Genomic DNA, 19,536 nt, shown 5'->3' with positions numbered 1-19,536 from the left:
GAGCAGTTCACAGGCATCATTAATTACAGTAGATGCACTGGTCAGTACACCATTTCCAACTGCATAATTAGTCAAGTACTATGTTGTGACAACCAAAGTAAACACTGCTGTGCCTCCGTATGTTGCTGTAAAGACTCCCAGCCAAATAATCCACTCTCAGCACCAATGCTAGGATGCAGTGAGTGTACACACTTTCATGACAGCTGTCCACAATATTCCTCCTTGCAGTAGAAAACTCCTCTCTAAGGAAATAAGTGCAGTTACAAAACAAGTTTTAGTGCTAAAATTAGTAGTTGAATTAAGTTGGGTGAAGCTGAGGGAATTAGATTAGGAAATGAGACACTTAAAGTAGTAAAGGAGTTTTACTATTTGGGTAGCAAAATAACTGATGATGGTCGAAGTAGAGAGGATATGAAATGTAGATTGGCAATGGCAAGGAAAGCATTTCTGAAGAAGAGAAATTTGCTAACATCGAGTATACATTTAAGTATCAGGAAATCGTTTCTGAAAATATTTGTATGGAGTGTATCCATGTATGGAAGTGAATCATGGATGATAAATAGTTCGGTCAAGAAGAGAATAGAAGCTTTCGAAATGTGGTGCTACAGAAGAATGCTGAAGATTAGGTGGGTAGATCACATAACTAATAGAATTGGGGAGAAGAGGAGTTCGTGGCACAACTTGATGAGAAGAAGGGACCAGTTGGTAGGACATTTTCTGAGGCATCAAGGGATCACAAATTTTAGCATTGGAAGACAGCCTGGAGGGTAAAAATCATAGAGGGAGACCAAGAGATGAATACACTAAGCAGATTCACAAGGATGTAGGTTGCAGTAAGTATTAGGAGATGAAGAAGCTTTCACAGGATAGAGTAGCAGGGAGAGCTTCATCAAACCAGTCTCAGGACTGAAGACCACAACAACAACATTTTTATTAAGATGATAAATGATTCTCTTGAATATTAGTTTCTCTAGGACTTTTTAACCATGAAATTGCCCGATAGTTGAAAACATCAGCTTTATCACCTTTTTTTGAACAGTGATTTCACAGTTGCAAATTTGAGTCTATTCAAGACAGTACCTTAATTTAAGGACTCATTAAATATGTGACAGAGAACTTCAAGAATAAAGCTGTAGCAGTGCTACAGTACTTTGATAGGTATATTATCCACACCAGTGGGATTTTTATTTTTCATTTGCCTTATTAACTTCTCAATCTCTTTACTTGTAATATAGGGTATATGTATCTGATTAATTTAGTTCTGCACTGCTGTTTGTAGAAGACTGATGGCTTCAACTCTAGACCCTTTACAACCAATTTGATCTGCTAATATCAAAAAGTTGTTGTTGAAGATATTGACAACTATATCACCCTCATCTACCATGCATTCATTATGACACACTTCAATACTGTCTGTATCTCCTGTAATGTTTTCTGTCTCCCTTTTGATCACCTTCCAAATAGTTTTTATTGTATTATTTGAACTGTTAAGTTCAAATTTAATAAACATGCTGTTGGACTTTTTAATGATGGTCTTTAGGATGGTATAATTTGTAGTGCTCCCTATCTTGTGGTTTGTTAGAATTTTGAGTGAAGCATAAAGCATTTGTTTTACAGGATGTTTTAATTCACTTCATAAGCCATTGCCTCCTGTAATCACTCAGATAGGTGTTTTTTTTTGAAATTCTCTTGGGAAACACTGCTTCAAAAATTGTAACAAATTCATTCAGGAATATGTTAAATTTGTCATTGACATATTTGGTCCAATATACTGTGTCCTATTCCAACTGCCACAAATGTGTGCTGAAGGTTTCCAGATTCTCAATATTAATTAGTCTAAAAGCTCTATTGGTAAAACTGACCTTGTGAGCCATGCATTTTTAACAACTGCCCATCATAGTCAGAAAGACCATTTAAGATTTGTGTTACAAGTATGTAATCATTTCTGTTACTGTCTACAAAAATACTGTCAATCAGACTTGTGCAGTTCTTAGTCACCCTTGTGAGAAAGTCAACAACTGCCCTCAGATTAAAAGAGCTCATTACATTTTCAAAATCTGTAAGTAAATTTACATTAATATCTCCAAGCATGATTACTTTTTTTTGAGCTTTTGAGAACCGGTGAGTTAAAAGTGCTTCTATTTGCTTGAGGGATATGCTAAGCTTTCCAGAGGGTGCTCTGTAAACAGTAATTACATAAACAGGCAGAGTATTAATGTGGAGTTCAATGCAACAAGCCTCAAAATATTGACCAACACAATTTTATCTGTCTAAAGACTTGCACACTACATTATTTTTAACATACATTACTATTCCACCTTTATCTATTGTGTTTCTAGTGTAATAAGCCACTAGATTGTATTTGTTGCAGAAGAAACCAAGTAGCATAGTCACTGTAGTGTAATGGTTATGATTCTAGACAATTACAGGAGGGGGAGGGGGGGACTGAAACATTTTAATTTCTATCTTTTGTTCAAGTACATTCTAAAAGTATCCACAAATGGCAAGAATTGTGGTACTGGGATGTTCTATAGCTATATATATACCATATGTGTTATGGCCAGAGGCAGTTCACTCCGCGCTCCTGTATGTGCACGTGCTGAAAAAACCTTCGTTAAGTGAAGTTGTAGTTCATCATTCATCTACTTACACCTTCGTGTATGTGACATTATTCTGGTGGAAGCTCTGCGTATTGGAATTTGTGATACTGCACATTATCGACAACACAGTGGCTCCCATCAGGCCACGGCAGAGCCACCGTTTACTTGGCGAGAAATCTGAGTTTGAGTCATATTGAACAGATCACAATCTATCAGAGACAGAAGAAGAAGAGGCCATCACAATGACAGCAACTGTGTGCCACCACATGAGACATCCTTCCATGTTCTCTAGTGACAATCGCTAAGATCCAAACAAGTGGCTGAAGGTATATGAGCGTATAGTCAAATTTAACAAATGGGATGACACTGTGTGTTTGGCTAACGTATTTTTCTACTTGGAGGGCACTGCTAAGCAATGGTATGAGAACAAGGAGGAGAACTTCACAAGCTGGAAAGTATTCCAGACAGAACAACGCAAGTATTTCGGTGACACACAATGACAGAAGTGCAAGGCTGAAGATAAATTAAAGTGCAGGGCACAGCATCCAGGAGAAATGACAGCAACCTACATTCAAGATGTCTTGGAGCTGTTTAAAATAGTGAATCCTAGAATGAAGGAGGAAGATAAGGTTGCACATCTCATGAAGGGTGTTGCTGAGGACATGTATCAAGCCCTACTCCTGAAGGAAGTATCGACAGCAGACAACTTCATAAAATGGTGCCAGTATATTGAGACAATGCATCAAAAAAGAATTACACACAAGAAGTTTGAGCAGCTTCAAAACATTGTATTGATGTCTGTGATGGAGGAGGCAACTGATTTCACAAGTGTTCTTTGTCAGATAGTGAGAGAAGAAGTTCAGAAGGCACTTGGATTGCACAATGAGCAAAAAACTGAGACGCTTCAAGAGGTCATAAGGGAGGAAGTGGAACAGACATTGAATGCAATCTCTTGTCCTTCATTTCCCTTTAAAATGGTGAAGTTGTGTTCTTACAATGCCGAATGAGGAACCTGTTTGGGTACCAAGGAAGACTGATGTCTGGAGGACCCAGGATAACCAACCAGCATGTTTCCACTGCAGACAACTGGGACATGTGGTAAGCTATTGTCAATAAAGGCAGCGGATGTTTGATGATGCCCACACCAGAAGACAGCAGACCGATCTTAGCTGATGTCATCTCTGGGACAATGAAGATGAACACGAAGATGTGGGTGCAGGATGACGTAGGTCACCATCGCCGCAAGCTAGCTGCTGAAGAGGATGCTCCCCAACACGCCAATCAAGGTCTACATCACTGTTTAGAAGCTCCAGCTGATCAACTAGCTGCTACAACCAGGAAAGGTGCGACCTTCCTTGGAGGTGAGGCCACTGAAGAGAAAAATCCTGCGCCATTGATCATTACAAAAATGATAGGAAACTACGTCAATAACCTCATGGATAGCCAACCAGCCCAAGCTCTTGTGGACTCTGGAGCATCATATTCACTCATTTGGTTGAAGTACCATTGCCAGTTGCAGAAAACCATATTTGTCGACAACAAAACATCTCTGCTGAAGGTGGCTAATGGGAAATACATAAAAACTATAGGAAGACGTGTCATTCACATGGGAATAAGTGGTCATACCCAGCCCTTACAATTCATCATCTTACAAGAGCGTAGTCATGACATCATTCATGGATGGGACCTTTTTGTAAGCTTCTTAGGTAATTATAGATTGTGGTTGCTTGAACATTATTCTAGACGAGATGAGATGCTGTGGACAGGAAGATGTGCATCCGAGTGTGTGGAGACTATGTGTGCTGGATGAAGTAATCATTCCTGCAGTCAGCGCTAGAAAGGTACCTGTCATGTGTCATGCCAGGAATCAACCCTTGGATCGTGTAGTGGAATGTAAGAGAAGCATACCACTGAAGAAGAACTTGGTCATTCCAGCCTCTGTCATCTCGTTTAAGAACGTATTTGGTGAATTGTGTATAGTTCATTGTTGCCAAGAACTGCAGATCCTTTCAAGATGCATGTGCATAGCAAATGCTGAGCCGTTAATTGCAGAACAGCTGAGCATCATAGAAATCTCCCATACTGAGTCTGTGGGCAAAATTAGTGCCACTAACCATCTACCAATAAGCCAGAGAGCATACCGTGTGTCAGCAACAGCATGTTGAATAATTTGTGCTGAGGTAGAGAAAATGATGAAGAATGATATTATTCAGCCTTTGGAGAGCCCATGGTCATCACCAGTGGTTCTTGTCAGGAACAAATATGGCAGTTGGCACTTTTGTGTTGATTACAGGAAGCTTAATAAGATAATGAAAAAGGACTTTTACCCTATTCCATGAATTGATGATACACTAGATTGTCTGAAGGGGGCTATGTTTTTCTCAACCATAGACCTGTACTCGGGATATTGGCAAATCAAAGTAGATGAGGCTGATCATGAGAAAACTGCAAAACTGCATTCATCACCCCTGAGGGCCTATATGAGTTTTAGGTAATGCCGTTTGGTTTGTGTAATGCACCAGCAACTTTTGAATGAATGATAGATAATCTTCTAAGGCACCTGAAGTGGACCATGTGTCTTTGTTTTTAGAAGACATTATAGTGTTCTCATAGACATTTGATGAACACATAAAAAGACTGAGGGCCATTCTTGAGTGTCCCCAACAAGCTGGACTGAAACTTAATCCAAGAAAGTGTCTCTTTGGAGCAAAAGAAATCAAAATACTTGAGCACCTTGTGTCAAATGAAGGTGTGCAGCCAGACTCAGAAAAGGTGACAACTATAACAGAATTTGCTATTCCTAAAAGTATTAGGGGTGTGAGAAGCTTTCTCAGATTGTGTTCTTATTACCGTCATTTTATCAAAGACTTTTGTATCTAAGCCAGGCCACTCCAAGAGATGTTAAAAGCCGATGTTATATTTATCTTGGATGATGCTCAACAAGATTCTTTTGATGTGCTGTAAAAAGCTCTGACGACTGACCCTGTACTTGGTCTATGTGATGGGTGAGCACCTACAGAACTACACACAGATGCCAGTGGGTATGGGATCAGTGCTGTTCTGGTGCAGATTTCGGACACTTACAAAAACTGAGAGAAACTACTGAACTACAGAAAGAGAATGTCTTGCTGTGATCTGGGCCATGTGCAAATTTCGACAGTATCTCTATAGAAGGCTATTCACAATTGTTATAGACCATCATTCACTTTGTTGGTTGACATGTTTTTAGGATCCAACAGGATGACTCACCAGATGGGCACTATGTCTTCAAGAGTGTGACATTACCATAGTGTACAAAAGTGGAAGAAAACACCAAGATGCTGACTGTCTCTCAAGAAACCCTGTGCAAGACCATCAAGACTTTGATGAAGATAGTGACTGTCTCACTGCACTCCAGGATCTCTCTGCTGAGCAGAAGGAGAACGCCAAGATATCTCAAATTATGCTTGCCTTAAATCTGTCAGAGGATGTGAAAGGACAATTTAAGGTAGTTAATGGACTACTTTGCAAGAAAAACTTTGATCCATTTGGAAAGAGGTGGCTACCAGTGATTCCTAAACGCATGCACTTAGATGTTATACAGAAATTCCATGACACACCTGAGGCCAGACATTTAGGATTTATTAAGACATATGATAGGATCTGCAAGAGATTTTTCTGGTCAGGTTTATTTAGGAGTGTCCATCATTATGTGTTGCACTGTCGAGAGTGTCAGAGGAGAAAGGCAGTTCCTCAGAAACCACCTGGCTGACTCATACCAATTCCACCAGTCGAAACGCCTTTCCAGCGTGTTCGGATTGACCTCCTTGGGGGATTTCCAATGTCTGCTAGTGGCAATAGACGGGTTATAGTTTGCACTGATTATCTGACGTGCTATGCCATTATAAAAGCTGTGAAAAGAGCCAAAGCATTAGAGGTAGCCAAATTCATTGTAGAAGACATTGTATTAAATCACGGTGCCTCAAGGTCATTAATTACGGATCTAAGGAAAATTTTTCAATCGAAACTTGTAACAGAGATAAACCATCAGTGCAACATTACTCATCGTATGATGACTGCCTACCATCTGGAAACTAACAGGCTTAATGAATGCCTTAATAAAACCTTGGCTGACATACTATCAATGTTCATCAATGTTGGGCAGAGCAACTGGGATGAAGTGCTACCTTTCATGGCGTTTGCCTGCAACACTGCCAAACAAGACAGTGCAGGATTTATGCCATTTTTCCTCATGCATGGGCGTGAGGCAACAACAATGATGGACACTGTGTTTCTGTTACATCCTGATGACATGGATGACGACTACATTGGCCAGGTGTTAACCGGAGCTGAGGAAGCTCGGCAGTTAGCTCAACTCCACACACTGCAGGCTCAAGAAGACAATCGCTGAAGGTATGATGTGAGCCACCACCCTGCTGTCCACCAGCCTGGTGATGTCTGGATCTTCACTCCTGTTCAGAAGGTTGGTCTCTCTGAGAAGCTCCTCAGGCACTACTTTGGACCTTATAAGATTGCAAGACAATTGTCTGATGTTACTTATGAAATTGAAGATTTTGACCCCAACACAAGATGATGAAAGGTCAGAGATATGGTCCACATCCTTCGAATGAAGCCCTATAAGGATCCTCCAACCCAGGGTAATTTTTAAGCTCCAGTGACAAGCAACAAATGGAAAGGTAACGAAGAATGTAGCAGCAAGGGAAGTTCTAAGAAGATAACCGCCAGGGTGAACATCAGTCATCGGGAGTCAGAGTATGCAGGAATGATGACTCATTCCTGGACTAGAGGATGTAACAATGAGATGCCATTCTTAAGGAGGGAGCAATGTTGCAGAAGAAACCGAGTAGCACAGTCACCATAGTGTAGTGGTTGTGATACTGAATTGTTGTATGGAGGGTCATGAGTTCAAAACTCACCTGAACTGAAACACTTTAATTTCTATCTTCAGTTTGAGTACATTCTAGAAAAATCCACAAATGGCAAAAATCATGGTACTGGAATGTTCTGTAGCTGTATACATACCATATGTATTCTGGCTGGAGGCAGTTCGCTCTGCACTCTTGTATGTGCAAGTACTGAATAAACCTTTATTAAGTGAAGTCAGTGTTTATCATTCATCTGCTTACACCTTCCTTTACATGACAATAGAGTTACACCATTTCAGTCCTTTCCATCAAATGATGTTCAGTAAAACATCATTTATGCTCATTGTTTTTTGCATCATTGTCATCAATGCAAACAGACAACTAGTCCAGTTTGTTTCTTAGACCCATTGTATGCTGATGAAAAATACAGTTTGTCATTTCCTAAACTCTTTGTTCTGATGTCACTGTGTCAATTGAAATTAGAGATTATAGGCTGTGTATCTGCAAATTTTGGACTTAAGTTAGTCCTGGAAATGGGCTGGACACCAAAAATTCTGTAGAAATGTGCATTTCCTGGTTCTTGTGCTTCTACTTGCCTCTGTTACTGCTGATGATGACAGAGACACATAAGATGGAGCACAGCCTCACACTCCTGTGGTTGTGGTGGGACTAGGACTGATGGGAGCGTCTTGAGCCACTGATGAAAGGTCACCAGTAGATGAAATTTCTACCACTGCCATTGGTGAATGCAGGGGGAGAGCAATTGCAGGTTTGATGACTACATTTTGAAATTCCACTGTTGCCTCACCTTAAGTTGTGGCAGTGTTCCTGTTGAGTACGCTGTTGTTTGCTTATGTATGGTTGGATCTACAACACTTGTCACTGCTGGCAGGGGGCTTGGGATACTGTTTATTTTACTTGTTGATAGAACAGCTTTCATTATTTCAGCACACGTGGCATCTTCACCCCTGCTATTTTGGTGCAGACCACATTTTGTTAAGTGTTCTCCCATAGAGCTGTCAACTGGTATGAAAGTTACATTGGGAAATGATTTACAAATTTTCCATAGTTTTCTATTAGTGTTCATGATTTCAATATTAACACACGATTTTCCTATTAAATCATGCCTCCATGGAATAGCAACAACAGAAAAGGTAATTTGTGGGATATTTTGAAGTTTGTCTTTCAAAACCTTTATTGCCTACCTACTTTCATTACAGTAGATGTTGTTTGTGCCTTCTCTCAAAATACACTTGCTTTGGACTGTAAGGTGCTTTTACAATTTTTTTAGAATTTTGGATAAAGACGCTCATGGTTTGACAGTGCCAGTTGCAACAAGTCTTTGGTGATCGTTAGGTAAAATTTTGTCAATTCCTTTACCATGGCTGTCTGCAAAAAAATGCGTTTTGCTATTTTTCTTTGGTACATGGGTATATGCATGATTTACATGATGTACATTTGTTAACAGTATCCTTCACATTCATTTCTTATTATGTGTAATTAATGGTATGCACAGCTTCTCACTGCCAGTGTTTTCCCTAGTGATAAATTTAGATGAGTTTGATGTTTCATCATTCTGTTGACATAGTTGTAGTGGGTGGGTGCCTGTCAGGAGGTGCCGTATTAAAACTTGGCCGAGCTTTTCAAACGATTTATTTGTTACTGCTGCAATGCTACGTTCACCTGGGTTTGCGTCACTGGCCCCATCCTAAATAGTGGTGCTGCTACATGGTGGTTTTGAATGTTCACTTCCACTTACTGGTTTTGGTTCAATCCCTTCATTAATGGAAAGAGCATGAAATTTGTTTTTAAGCAGTAGCTGTTCAATGTTTTCACTTTATGGCAGGTTTTTTTGTGCTCAAACTTTTGTTTTTATATGGTATTTTAGTCCACTTGTTTGAATTTTTAAGCAGAAAAAAGTGCACCTTTGTTTGCCTAATGGCTCACTTCACAATTTCGATCATACAGTTCACACACACTTTACTTTTAACATCATTTTTTTTTCTCAGGAATGCTATTCATTTGCACATGCAATGCTACCATATTGCTCATTGACAATTTTGGACATAGTTTCCCATCTGCAGTTTATTTTTCTCTGGAAACCCTCTAAAATCTCCAACATTTTTTGGTATATTGGGGGAAATATAAACTGCAGATGGAAACGTACATCCAAAACCATCATCTGCCAAGGTGGAAACAAGGCTTGTCTACACAGCAGCTAGCTCCATCTTCGTCTCTTGGGATTATGGCAGTAAGTCATGATAAGTGAATAGCAAACAACATTGCAAGACATTCCACCTACCATATTTTAGTGTACGAAGTAATGTTCGCTGCCAAGTCTCTTTGCAGGCTCTGGTATCTATAACTTTGATGCTCTATAGCGTCATTGGATGACATTCCTGGACATGGGTTCCTATCCTTGATTTGTTTCTCGAGATACTTCAATAAACCTATTGAAGGAGGTGTTGAAGCCAACCATGCATAGTTCTTACCAAGTTACTTATGGTATTGCAGACATCATACTGTTGCCATGAGTTAGTTCACAGTTCCAGACTTTTTCACATCTGGAGATTGTCTTTTGGCCTTACTACTGCTGCCACTGTTAATTATCCACCGAATTTGGAAAGACTGGAGTTGAGTTCCCACATTTATGGTTGGTAATTAGTTTTGAAAGCTAATCAGTTATGTTATTGTCTGTTCCTACTGACTTTGTGAGTGTTTGAGTAGGATATATGTTGTGAATGCAAGGCCATCACTCTTCTATAGAAAGTGGCATGTCATATGGGATGGGGATGAAGGAGGGACCATAAAAATCTGCCCTGACCAGCTGAGATGTAGGAAGCCTTGAGAAATGGGATGAGGAATGGCAAAAATATTTGTGTCATTGGAACAGTGAAAATAGCAAGTATAGACATCCCATATGGGCTTATACATAAACACTAATATCAACAAACTGTTGAATCCAAATCAGTTACAGAATTGACAGTATTCATATCATTCACTATTTAGATTTCCACATGGCCTATATTTACACAGGTTCTAAGTGGAAAGAGTAATGGAATATCAACTGAATAACAGTAACATTAATCATATTAGAAATCTGATTTGCCATGGGAGAATAGTTGGAACTGATCATTACAAGTGTAGGACACTTGCTTGATTTTTTTACCTTTGTACCATCTTTTTCTCCTGAAGTACTTTGCTGTGTTGTCAGCAGAGCAAATGACACAGAATACTGTGAAAAAGGAAATTTCTGCTTCATGGGCTGCTTACCCACATGTTACCTGTCCACTGCATGGAAATGTGTGGCTATAATGTTGTCACTTTTAACTCTTATCAGTGCTTGCGTAGAGGGTACCTGTGCACACTATAGTGCAGTTGTTGCTTGTATGAAAAGGCCAGAGACCATTGATCACAGCAGTCAGCCACTAGCCTCCACTGATGATGCACTAGTAGAATAGCAAGTCTGATATTTTCCTGTTTGCTTTCATAATAAATTCTTAAGTTATTAGTAGTACTAGTAGGTAGTAGTAGTGGTCAGGTGTGTCTGTGTCTCTGTCTCTCTCTCTCTGTGTGTGTGTGTGTGTGTGTGTGTGTGTGTGTGCTGGCCACAGTCTGCAAGCAGCTGAAGATGCTTATGGCCATCGTCAGCCATCTGCAGACTGCTGCTTGAGCGTATAGCAGCAGCAGGAAATATGGCTTGTTGCAAGAGACCTGAGGTGTGACTTGTTTTGCTATGAGTTCTGTTCGCAAATCACTTTTCAGCATGCTCAACATAGGGCAACTGCATCCAATTATATGGATATGAGTAGCAGGCCTATGTTGTTGTTGTGGTCTTCAGTCCTAAGACTGGTTTGATGCAGCTCTCCATGCTACTGTATACTGTGCAAGCTTCTTCATCTCCCAGTACCTACTGCAGCCTACATCCTTCTGAATCTGCTTAGTGTATTCATCTCTTGGTCACCCTCTATGATTTTTACCCTCCACACTGCCCTCCAATACTAAATTGAGGATCCCTCGATGTCTCAAAACGTGTCCTACCAACCAATCCCTTCTTCTAGTCAAGTTGTGCCACAAGCTCCTCTTTTCCCCAATTCTATTCAATACCTCCTCATAAGTTATGTGATCTATCCATCTAATCTTCAGCATTCTTCTGTAGCACCACATTTTGAAAGCTTCTATTCTCTTTTTGTCCAAACTGTGTATCATCCATGTTTCACTTCCATACATGGCTACAATCCATACAAATACTTTCAGAAACCACTTCCTGACATTTAAATCTATACTCGATTTTAACAAATTTCTCTTCTTCAGAAACGCTTTCCTTACCATTGCCAGTTTACATTTTATATCCTCTCTATTTCGACCACTATCAGTTAATTTGCTCCCCAAATATCAAAACTCCTTTACTACTTCAAGTGTCTCATTTCCTAATCTAATTCCCTCAGCATCACCAGACTTAATTTGACTACATTCCATTATCCTCGTTTTGCTTTTGTTGATGTTCATCTTATACCCTCCTTTCAAGACACTGTCCATTCATTCAACTGCTCTTCCAAGTCCTTTGCTGTCTCTGACAGAATTACAATGTCATCGGTGAACCTCAAAGTTTTTATTTCTTCTCCATGGATTTTAGTACCTACTCAAACTTTTCTTTTGTTTCCTTTATTGCTTGCTCAATATACAGATTGAATAACATCAGGGATAGGCTACAACCCTGTCTCACCCCCTTCCCAACCACAGCCTCTTGCTTCCCTGTATTTTACCCCTGCCACCTTCAGAATTTGAAAGAGAGTATTCCAATCAACATTGTCAAAAGCTTTCTCTATGTCTACAAATGCTAGAAACATAGGTTTGCCTTTCCTTAATCTTTCTTCTAAGATAAGTCGTAGGGTCAGTATTGCCTCATGGGTTCCAACATTTCTACAGAATCCAAATTGATCTTCCCCGAAGTCAGCTTCTATTAGTTTTTCCATTCATCTGTAAATAATTCGTGTTAGGTTTTTGCAGCTGTGACTTATTAAACTGATAGTTTGGTAATTTTCACATGTGTCAACATCTGCTTTCTTTGGGATTGGAATTATTATATTCTTCTTGAAGTCTGAGGGTATTTTGCCTGTCTCATACATTTTGCTCACCAAATGGTAGAGTTTTATCAGGATTGGCTCTCCCAAGGCTGTCAGTAATTCAAATGGAATGTTTTCTACTCCAGGTGCCTTGTTTTGACTCAGGTCTTTCAGTGCTCTGTCAAACTCTTTACGCAGTATCATATCTCCCATTTCATTTTCATCTACATCCTCTTCCATTTCCATAATATTGTCCTCATGTACATTGCCCTTGTATAGACCCTCTATATACTCATTCCACCTTTCTGCTCTCCCCTCTTTGCTTAGAACTGTGTTTCCATCAAAGCTCTTGATATTCATGCAAGTGGCTCTCCTTTCTCCAAAGGTCTCTTTAATTTTCCTGTAGGTAGTATCTATCTTACCCCTAGTGAGATAAGCCTCTACATCCTTACATTTGTCATCTAGCCATCCCTGCTTAGCCATTTTGCACTTCCTGTCGATAACATTTTTGAGATATTTGTATTCCTTTCTGCCTGCTTCATTTACTGCATTTTTATATTTTCTCCTTTAATCAATTAAATTCAATATTTCTTCTGTTACCCAAGGGTTTCTACTAGCCCTCATCTTTTTATCTATTTGATCCTCTGCTGCCTTCACTATTTCATCTCTCAAAGCTACCCATTCATTTTCTACTGTATGTTGTTCCCTCATTCCTGTCAATTGTTCCCTTATGCTCTCCCTGAAACTCTGTGCAACCTCTGGTTTAGTCAGTTTATCAAGGTTCCATCTCCTTAAATTCCCACCTTTTTGCAATTTCTTCAGTTGTAATCTACAGTTCACAACCAATAGATTGTGGTCAGAGTCCACATCTGCCTCTGGAAATGTCTTACAATTTAAAACCTGGTTCCTAAACGTCTGTCTTACCATTATATAATGTATCTGATACCTTTTAGTATCTCCAGGGTTCTTCCATGTATACAACCTTCTTTCATTATTCTTGAACCAAGTGTTAGCTATGATTAAGTTACGCTCTGTGCAAAATTCTATCAGGCGCCTTCCTCTTTCATTTCTTATCCCCAATCCATATTCACTTACTATGTTTCCTTCTCTCCCTTTTCCTACTGTCGAATTCCATCACCCATGACTATTAAATTTTCGTTGCCCTTCATACCTAAATAATCTCTTGTATCTCATCATACATTTCTTCAATTTCTCCGTCATCTGCAGAGCTAGTTGGCATATAAACTTGTACTACTGGCCACAATAATGCATTCACTATGCTGCTTGTGGTAGCTTACCCGTACTCCTGTTTTCTTATTCATTATTAAACCTACTCCTGCATTACCCCTGTTTGCTTTTGTATTTATAACCCTGTATTCACCTGACCAAAAGTCTTGTTCCTCCTGCCACTGGACTTCACTAATTCCCACTATATCTAACTTTAACCTATCCATTTACCTTTTTAAATTTTCTAACCTACCTGCCCGATTAAGGGATCTGACATTCCATGCTCCGATCCGTAGAACGCGAGTTTTCTTTCTCCTGATAACAACGTCCTCTTAAGTAGTCCCCGCCTGGAGATCCAAATGGGGGACTATTTTACCTCAAACCAGACTGTTGCCCCTGTAACTACTGAAAAGACTGATGCCCCTCTTCAGGAACCACATATTTGTCTGGCCTCTCAACCAATACCCCTCCATTGTGGTTGCACCCACGGTACGGCTATCTGTATCGTTGAGGCACACAAGCCTCCCCACCAATGGTAAGGTCCATGGTTCATGGGGCGGGGGGGGGGGGGGGGCAGGGGGGAGGGGAAGCAGGCCTAGGTGAAAGTTAATTATTGGATGTTTTTAGTGGCCACCCGATTGTGCCACAACAGTTGTAGAATCATTCAAAGAAAGTCTATGTTCAGTAGTGCAGACCCAGTCATACAATAGTGGTCAACCTGTTGAGTATAGGTGGTGGTGTCTATTGATTCAGTGTCGGTGGTACGGACAGAACAGTCTTCTGAAGAACTTTTGAACATGTTTTCCGAAACCATTTTGAGCACCTTGTTTGGCAACCCACATGCAATGGAAGTATTTTAGACCTTATATCTACAAACATGCCAGACCTTATCAAGATCTTGTCGAGAGTGTCAGTATAGAGACAGGGATTAGTGACCATGATGGTGTCATAGCAATTATGGAGACTAAAACTATTAAATTCATCAAGAAGGCTTGGAGAGTGTTTATGTGACTGGATTCATGATTTCCTGCCAGAATGGCCACAGTTCATAGTAATAGATGGAAAGTCATCAAGTAAAACAGAAGTAATATCTGGCATTCCCCAAGGAATTCTTATAGGCCCTCTATTGTTCCTGGTCTATATTAATGACATAGGAGACAATCTAAATAGTGCTATTAGATTGTTTGCAGGTGATGCTGTCATTTACTGTCTTATAAAGCCATCAGATGACCAAAATGAACTGCAAAATGATTTAGATAAGATATCTGTATGCTGCAAAAAGTGGCAATTGACCCGGAACAAAGAAAAGTGTGAAGTTATTCACATTAGTACTAAAATAAATCCGCTAAATTTTGATTATGTGGTAAGTCACTTAAATCTTGAGGCTGTAAATTCAACTAAATAATTAGGGATTACAATTACAAACAACCTAAACTGGAATGATCACATAGATAATGTTGTGTGTAGAGCAAACCAAAGACTGCGATATAATGGCAGAACACTTAGAAGGTGCAACAGGTCTACTAAAGAGACTGCTTACACCATGCTTGTCCACCCTATTCTGGAGTATTACTGTGTGGTGTGGGATCCTCATCAGGATGACATCAGAAAAGTTCAAAGAAGGGAAGCTCATTGTGTACTATCACAAAATAGGGGAGATAGTGCCACAGACATGGTATGTGAATTGGAGTGGCAATCATTAAAACAAAGGCATTTTTTGTTGTGATGGGACCATCTCATGAAATTTCAATCACCAGTGTTCTCCTCCAATTGCAAAAACATTCTGTTGGCATCTACCTACATAAGGAGAAATGATCATCATGATAAAATAAGAGAAATCAGGGGTTTGCACAGAAAAATTTAAGTGCTCGTTTCTCCCAAGCACCATTCGAGAGTGGAGCGGTAGAGAGGCAGCTTGAAGGTGGTTCATTGAAACCACTGTTCGCAGCTCATGGTCTTGCGGTAGCGTTCTCACTTCCCGTGCATGGGGTCCCGGGTTTGATTCTCGGCAGGGCCAGGGACTTTCCCTGCCTTGTGATGACTGGGTGTTGTGTGTCTTTCATCATCATTTCATCCCCATCGACATGCAAGTCACCGAAATGGCGTCAACTTGAAAGACTTGCACCAGGCAAACGGTCTACCAGATGGGAGGCCCTAGCCACATGGCATTTCCATTTCCATTGAAACCTCTGCCAGGCACTTTATGGTGAATAGCAGAGCAATCACATAGATGTAGTGTAGAAGTAGATTACCATACTACTAAGACAATAACTGGACATCATTTAGTTGCATTATGATGGATATAGAGGAGTAATGGGGAAAGTTTTAATTGATTGTAAATCATGCCATCAATGAGTATGTTCTGAGTTAATGGATTAAGGACAGGAAAACCAACTGTGGTTCAATAATAAAGTTCAAAACATGCTGAGAAAGCAGAGATTCTTGTATACTCAGTTAAAAAAGAACACAACATTTTGACAGGCAAAAGTTAGTAGAAATTCAAGTGTCTGTAAGAAGTTTTATGTGTAAAGCATTTAACAATTTCCACCATCATACCACAGTGAAAGGTCTTGCCAAAACCTGAGAAAATTCTGTTTCTATGTGAAACAGATAAGTGGATCAAAGACTTCTATACAATCAACTGTCAACCACTTTGGTGTGGATATAGAAGACAGCAAAAGGAAACCTGAAGTGTCAAATTACATGTTTAAGAAATCATTCATGCAGGAGGATCATACAAACATATTGTCGTTTGACCACTGCACAGACTCTCACATGGAAAATATAGTAATAGGCATCCCTGGCATAAAGAAGCAACTGAAAGAGTTGAAAACTAATAAGTTGCCAGTCCGTATGGAACCCCAATTCAACTTTACCATGAGTACTCTGTGGCACTGACTCCTTACTTAGATTGCATTTTTCACAAATCTCCCACTGCAAATCCTCAAGACACAAAAAAACTGCAGGTCAGTCCCATGTATAAGAGGGTTAAAAAATGGTCCCTCATAATTACAGACCAATATCCTTAACATCAGTTTGCTTCAGAATTTTTGAACATATTCTGAAATAAATTTCACTGAGGCAGTAAAATTTCTGTTCACAAATCAGCACAGATATAGAAAGCATCTCTCATCTGAAATGCAGGTTGCCCCATAATCACATAATATCTTGTAAATCATGGGTGGAGGACAATAAGTAGATTACATATTCCTAGATTTCCAGAAAATGTTTGACACAGTGCCCAACTACCCAACTACAGAGTGTTAATGAAGGTCCAAGCCCATAGATTAAGTTCCCAGATACGTGAATAGCTCAAAGAGTTCTTAAGCAATAGATCTCAGTACCTGACAGTGAGGTTCACCAGAGATAAGGGTATTGTCTGGAGTGATCCAGGAAAGTTTGATAACACCATTCCTATTCATTATACACAAAAAATGATCTGACAGACAGGGTGAGCAGCAATTTATGGCTGTTTGTTGCTGATCTTGTGGTGCATGAGATGGTGTCAGAAGGTGTCATTGATGAGTGACTGTAGCAGGATACAAGATGACTTCGGAGTTGGTGTGGTGAATGGCAGTTAGCTCTAAATGGGGAAAAAATGTAAATTAATGCAAAAGTTATGTAATTTTTGAATACAACATTAATAGTGTGCTGATTGGCACAGTCACATCAATTAATGCCATGTTGCAAAGTGAATGGGACAGGTACATAAGGACAGGAGAAGGGAAGCTGTATGGTCGATTTTGATTTATCAGGAGAATTTTAGGAAAGTGTAGTGTATCAATAAAGGAGACTGTGTATAGAACACTAGTGTGACCCTGTCTTGGATACTGCTCAAGTGCGTGGGATCCCCCCATGAGGTTGAATTGTAGGAAGAGACTAAAGCAATTCAAAGGTGTGCTGCTGGATTTGTTACCAGCAGGTTTGATCAGCATGTGAATGTTACTGAGATGTTTTGTACTCTCATGTGGGCATCGCTGAAGAGAAGACAATGCTGTATTCCTGAGGAACTAGTGAGAAAATGTAAAAAACTGGAATTTGAGGCTGATTACAGAACAATTCTACTGCCATCAATGTACATTTCCATTAGGACCACAAATTTAAGATAAGAGAAAGTAAGGCTTATATGGAGGTATATAGATAGTCATTTTACCCTTGCTCCATCTGTGAGTGGAACAGGCAAGGTAATCACTCATTGCAGTACAAGGTACCCTTCGCCATGCACAGTACTATGGCTTGCGGAGTATGTATGTAGGTTGTGATGTAGATTGATTCGCTTCATAATGTTCAAGACCTCTGTCACTTCTTCATCAGATCATTTCTTCAGCAACTTCTTTGCATCAGAACTCATAGTAGAATGGGAGGAGAACAAAGGCTTATAGTTAAGGGAATTATGATTTAGCACTGTGACAGAGAATTCTCCTAGCTTCTTACAGTTAATCAGATGGCTGACTTGTGTAGTTGTGGTTGTTTCTATTAATAGTGCCCCACTTCTAACATGTTTTATCGTTTTTAGTGATGCAGCTACACACTCCAGTGCTTTCTGAATATAAAAAGAATACATTTTTCCAAATGTCCCTTTTTCCCTTTTACTTGTTGAGCTCCTCTCAGTGGATAGGTGGTAGACGCAACGAGTATTCCATCCAAACCATGGAGGATTTGTGGCTATGTTAGTCATGAACCATTTTGGTCTTGCTAGCTGATAGGACAGCAGTGACCCACACAAAGAGAGTTCACATGGCTGGGTAAGCCCTATATATTTGAGGTGTGGTAGGTTCCCCAGTGGCTGCTTGCTAACAGTTGTTTAGCATCAACAGCCATAAATTGCTCCAGCATGTAGCACATTTCGATGTTGATATTTTTTATAGACATTTGTACCATCTTCATGCTCCAGGCAGTCAAACCAAGTTCCTCACTTCCTGCAACACATGGTGTTGCAACATCACATTGCACAATACTTGCTGAAGCACACACAGAGCTTATGCCTACTGAGCAGCTTACTGGCTCTCACCAGTGCCCAGAATGGCAACACTAGTTAGCCAAACCTGTTCTCAGGTAGTAAAGAAAGAGTATCCAGTGGTGCACATCATTTGGTTTGTTCCTGGAAGCATGTGTGGCTCACTGAATGTCACATATCCAACAAGAATTTGTCCCACAAGTAACAATGACTCCATCTAAGCTGTTTAGTGCTCCTCTCAAATTCCATCAATTGCACTTGTCAAAATATTAAAGGCACATTAAACAGCTGAAAAGGACTCATTTATTTTACATGTTAATGAGATGTATGTGACATTAATGGACATAACTTAAAAAGAACATGCTCATTGCAACTACAGCAATCTGTACTGCAATGATCCTAGCAGAATTACTATGTTTGATGGATGTATAGCATTCAATTAAACATACATCTCTTCAAAAATTACTACTGATACTGAGGTAGGTAGTTATTTAGAATCTGGGCTGCTACATCCTTTCTTTCTGTTATTTTATTTACATTGTGCAAGTATCCTAATCTTTTTATCAAATTTAGTTCACTGTGACAGATGGACGATAACACTGCATACCTTGGTGGTGGCTGCACAACATACAGCGAGGTGCATAGCTTGCTTTTTGTCAGTTAGGGTGCCCGCCTCCTTGTCATTCATAAGGGTTGTGTACAATGTTCCATAGTTGTCCCTTTCCTTTCGTAACACACCAAGCCGATCTGACTGGTACTGGCGGACTTCTTGCAGTTGCAATTGCAGATCGTGTAATTCTTCCTATTTAAAAAACAAACAA

General features: G+C 39.8%; 1 protein-coding gene across 1 annotated transcript in view; it reads right to left on the bottom strand.

Moving 5' to 3' along the window:
- LOC126285064 (dynein regulatory complex subunit 2-like) overlaps positions 1–19,536 on the bottom strand; it is a 100,403-nt gene that overhangs the window by 31,242 nt on the left and 49,625 nt on the right. Inside the window, exon 5 of the mRNA XM_049984387.1 lies at positions 19,323–19,517. Within this exon, the coding sequence (XP_049840344.1) occupies positions 19,323–19,517 (195 nt within the window). The remainder of the gene's footprint in view (positions 1–19,322; positions 19,518–19,536) is intronic.

This window comes from Schistocerca gregaria, chromosome 8 (assembly GCF_023897955.1).
Source record: "Schistocerca gregaria isolate iqSchGreg1 chromosome 8, iqSchGreg1.2, whole genome shotgun sequence".
NCBI lineage: Eukaryota > Metazoa > Arthropoda > Insecta > Orthoptera > Acrididae > Schistocerca > Schistocerca gregaria.
The sequence above is the reverse complement of the archived record's forward strand: the minus strand, read 5'-3'. Positions and strand labels throughout refer to the sequence as shown.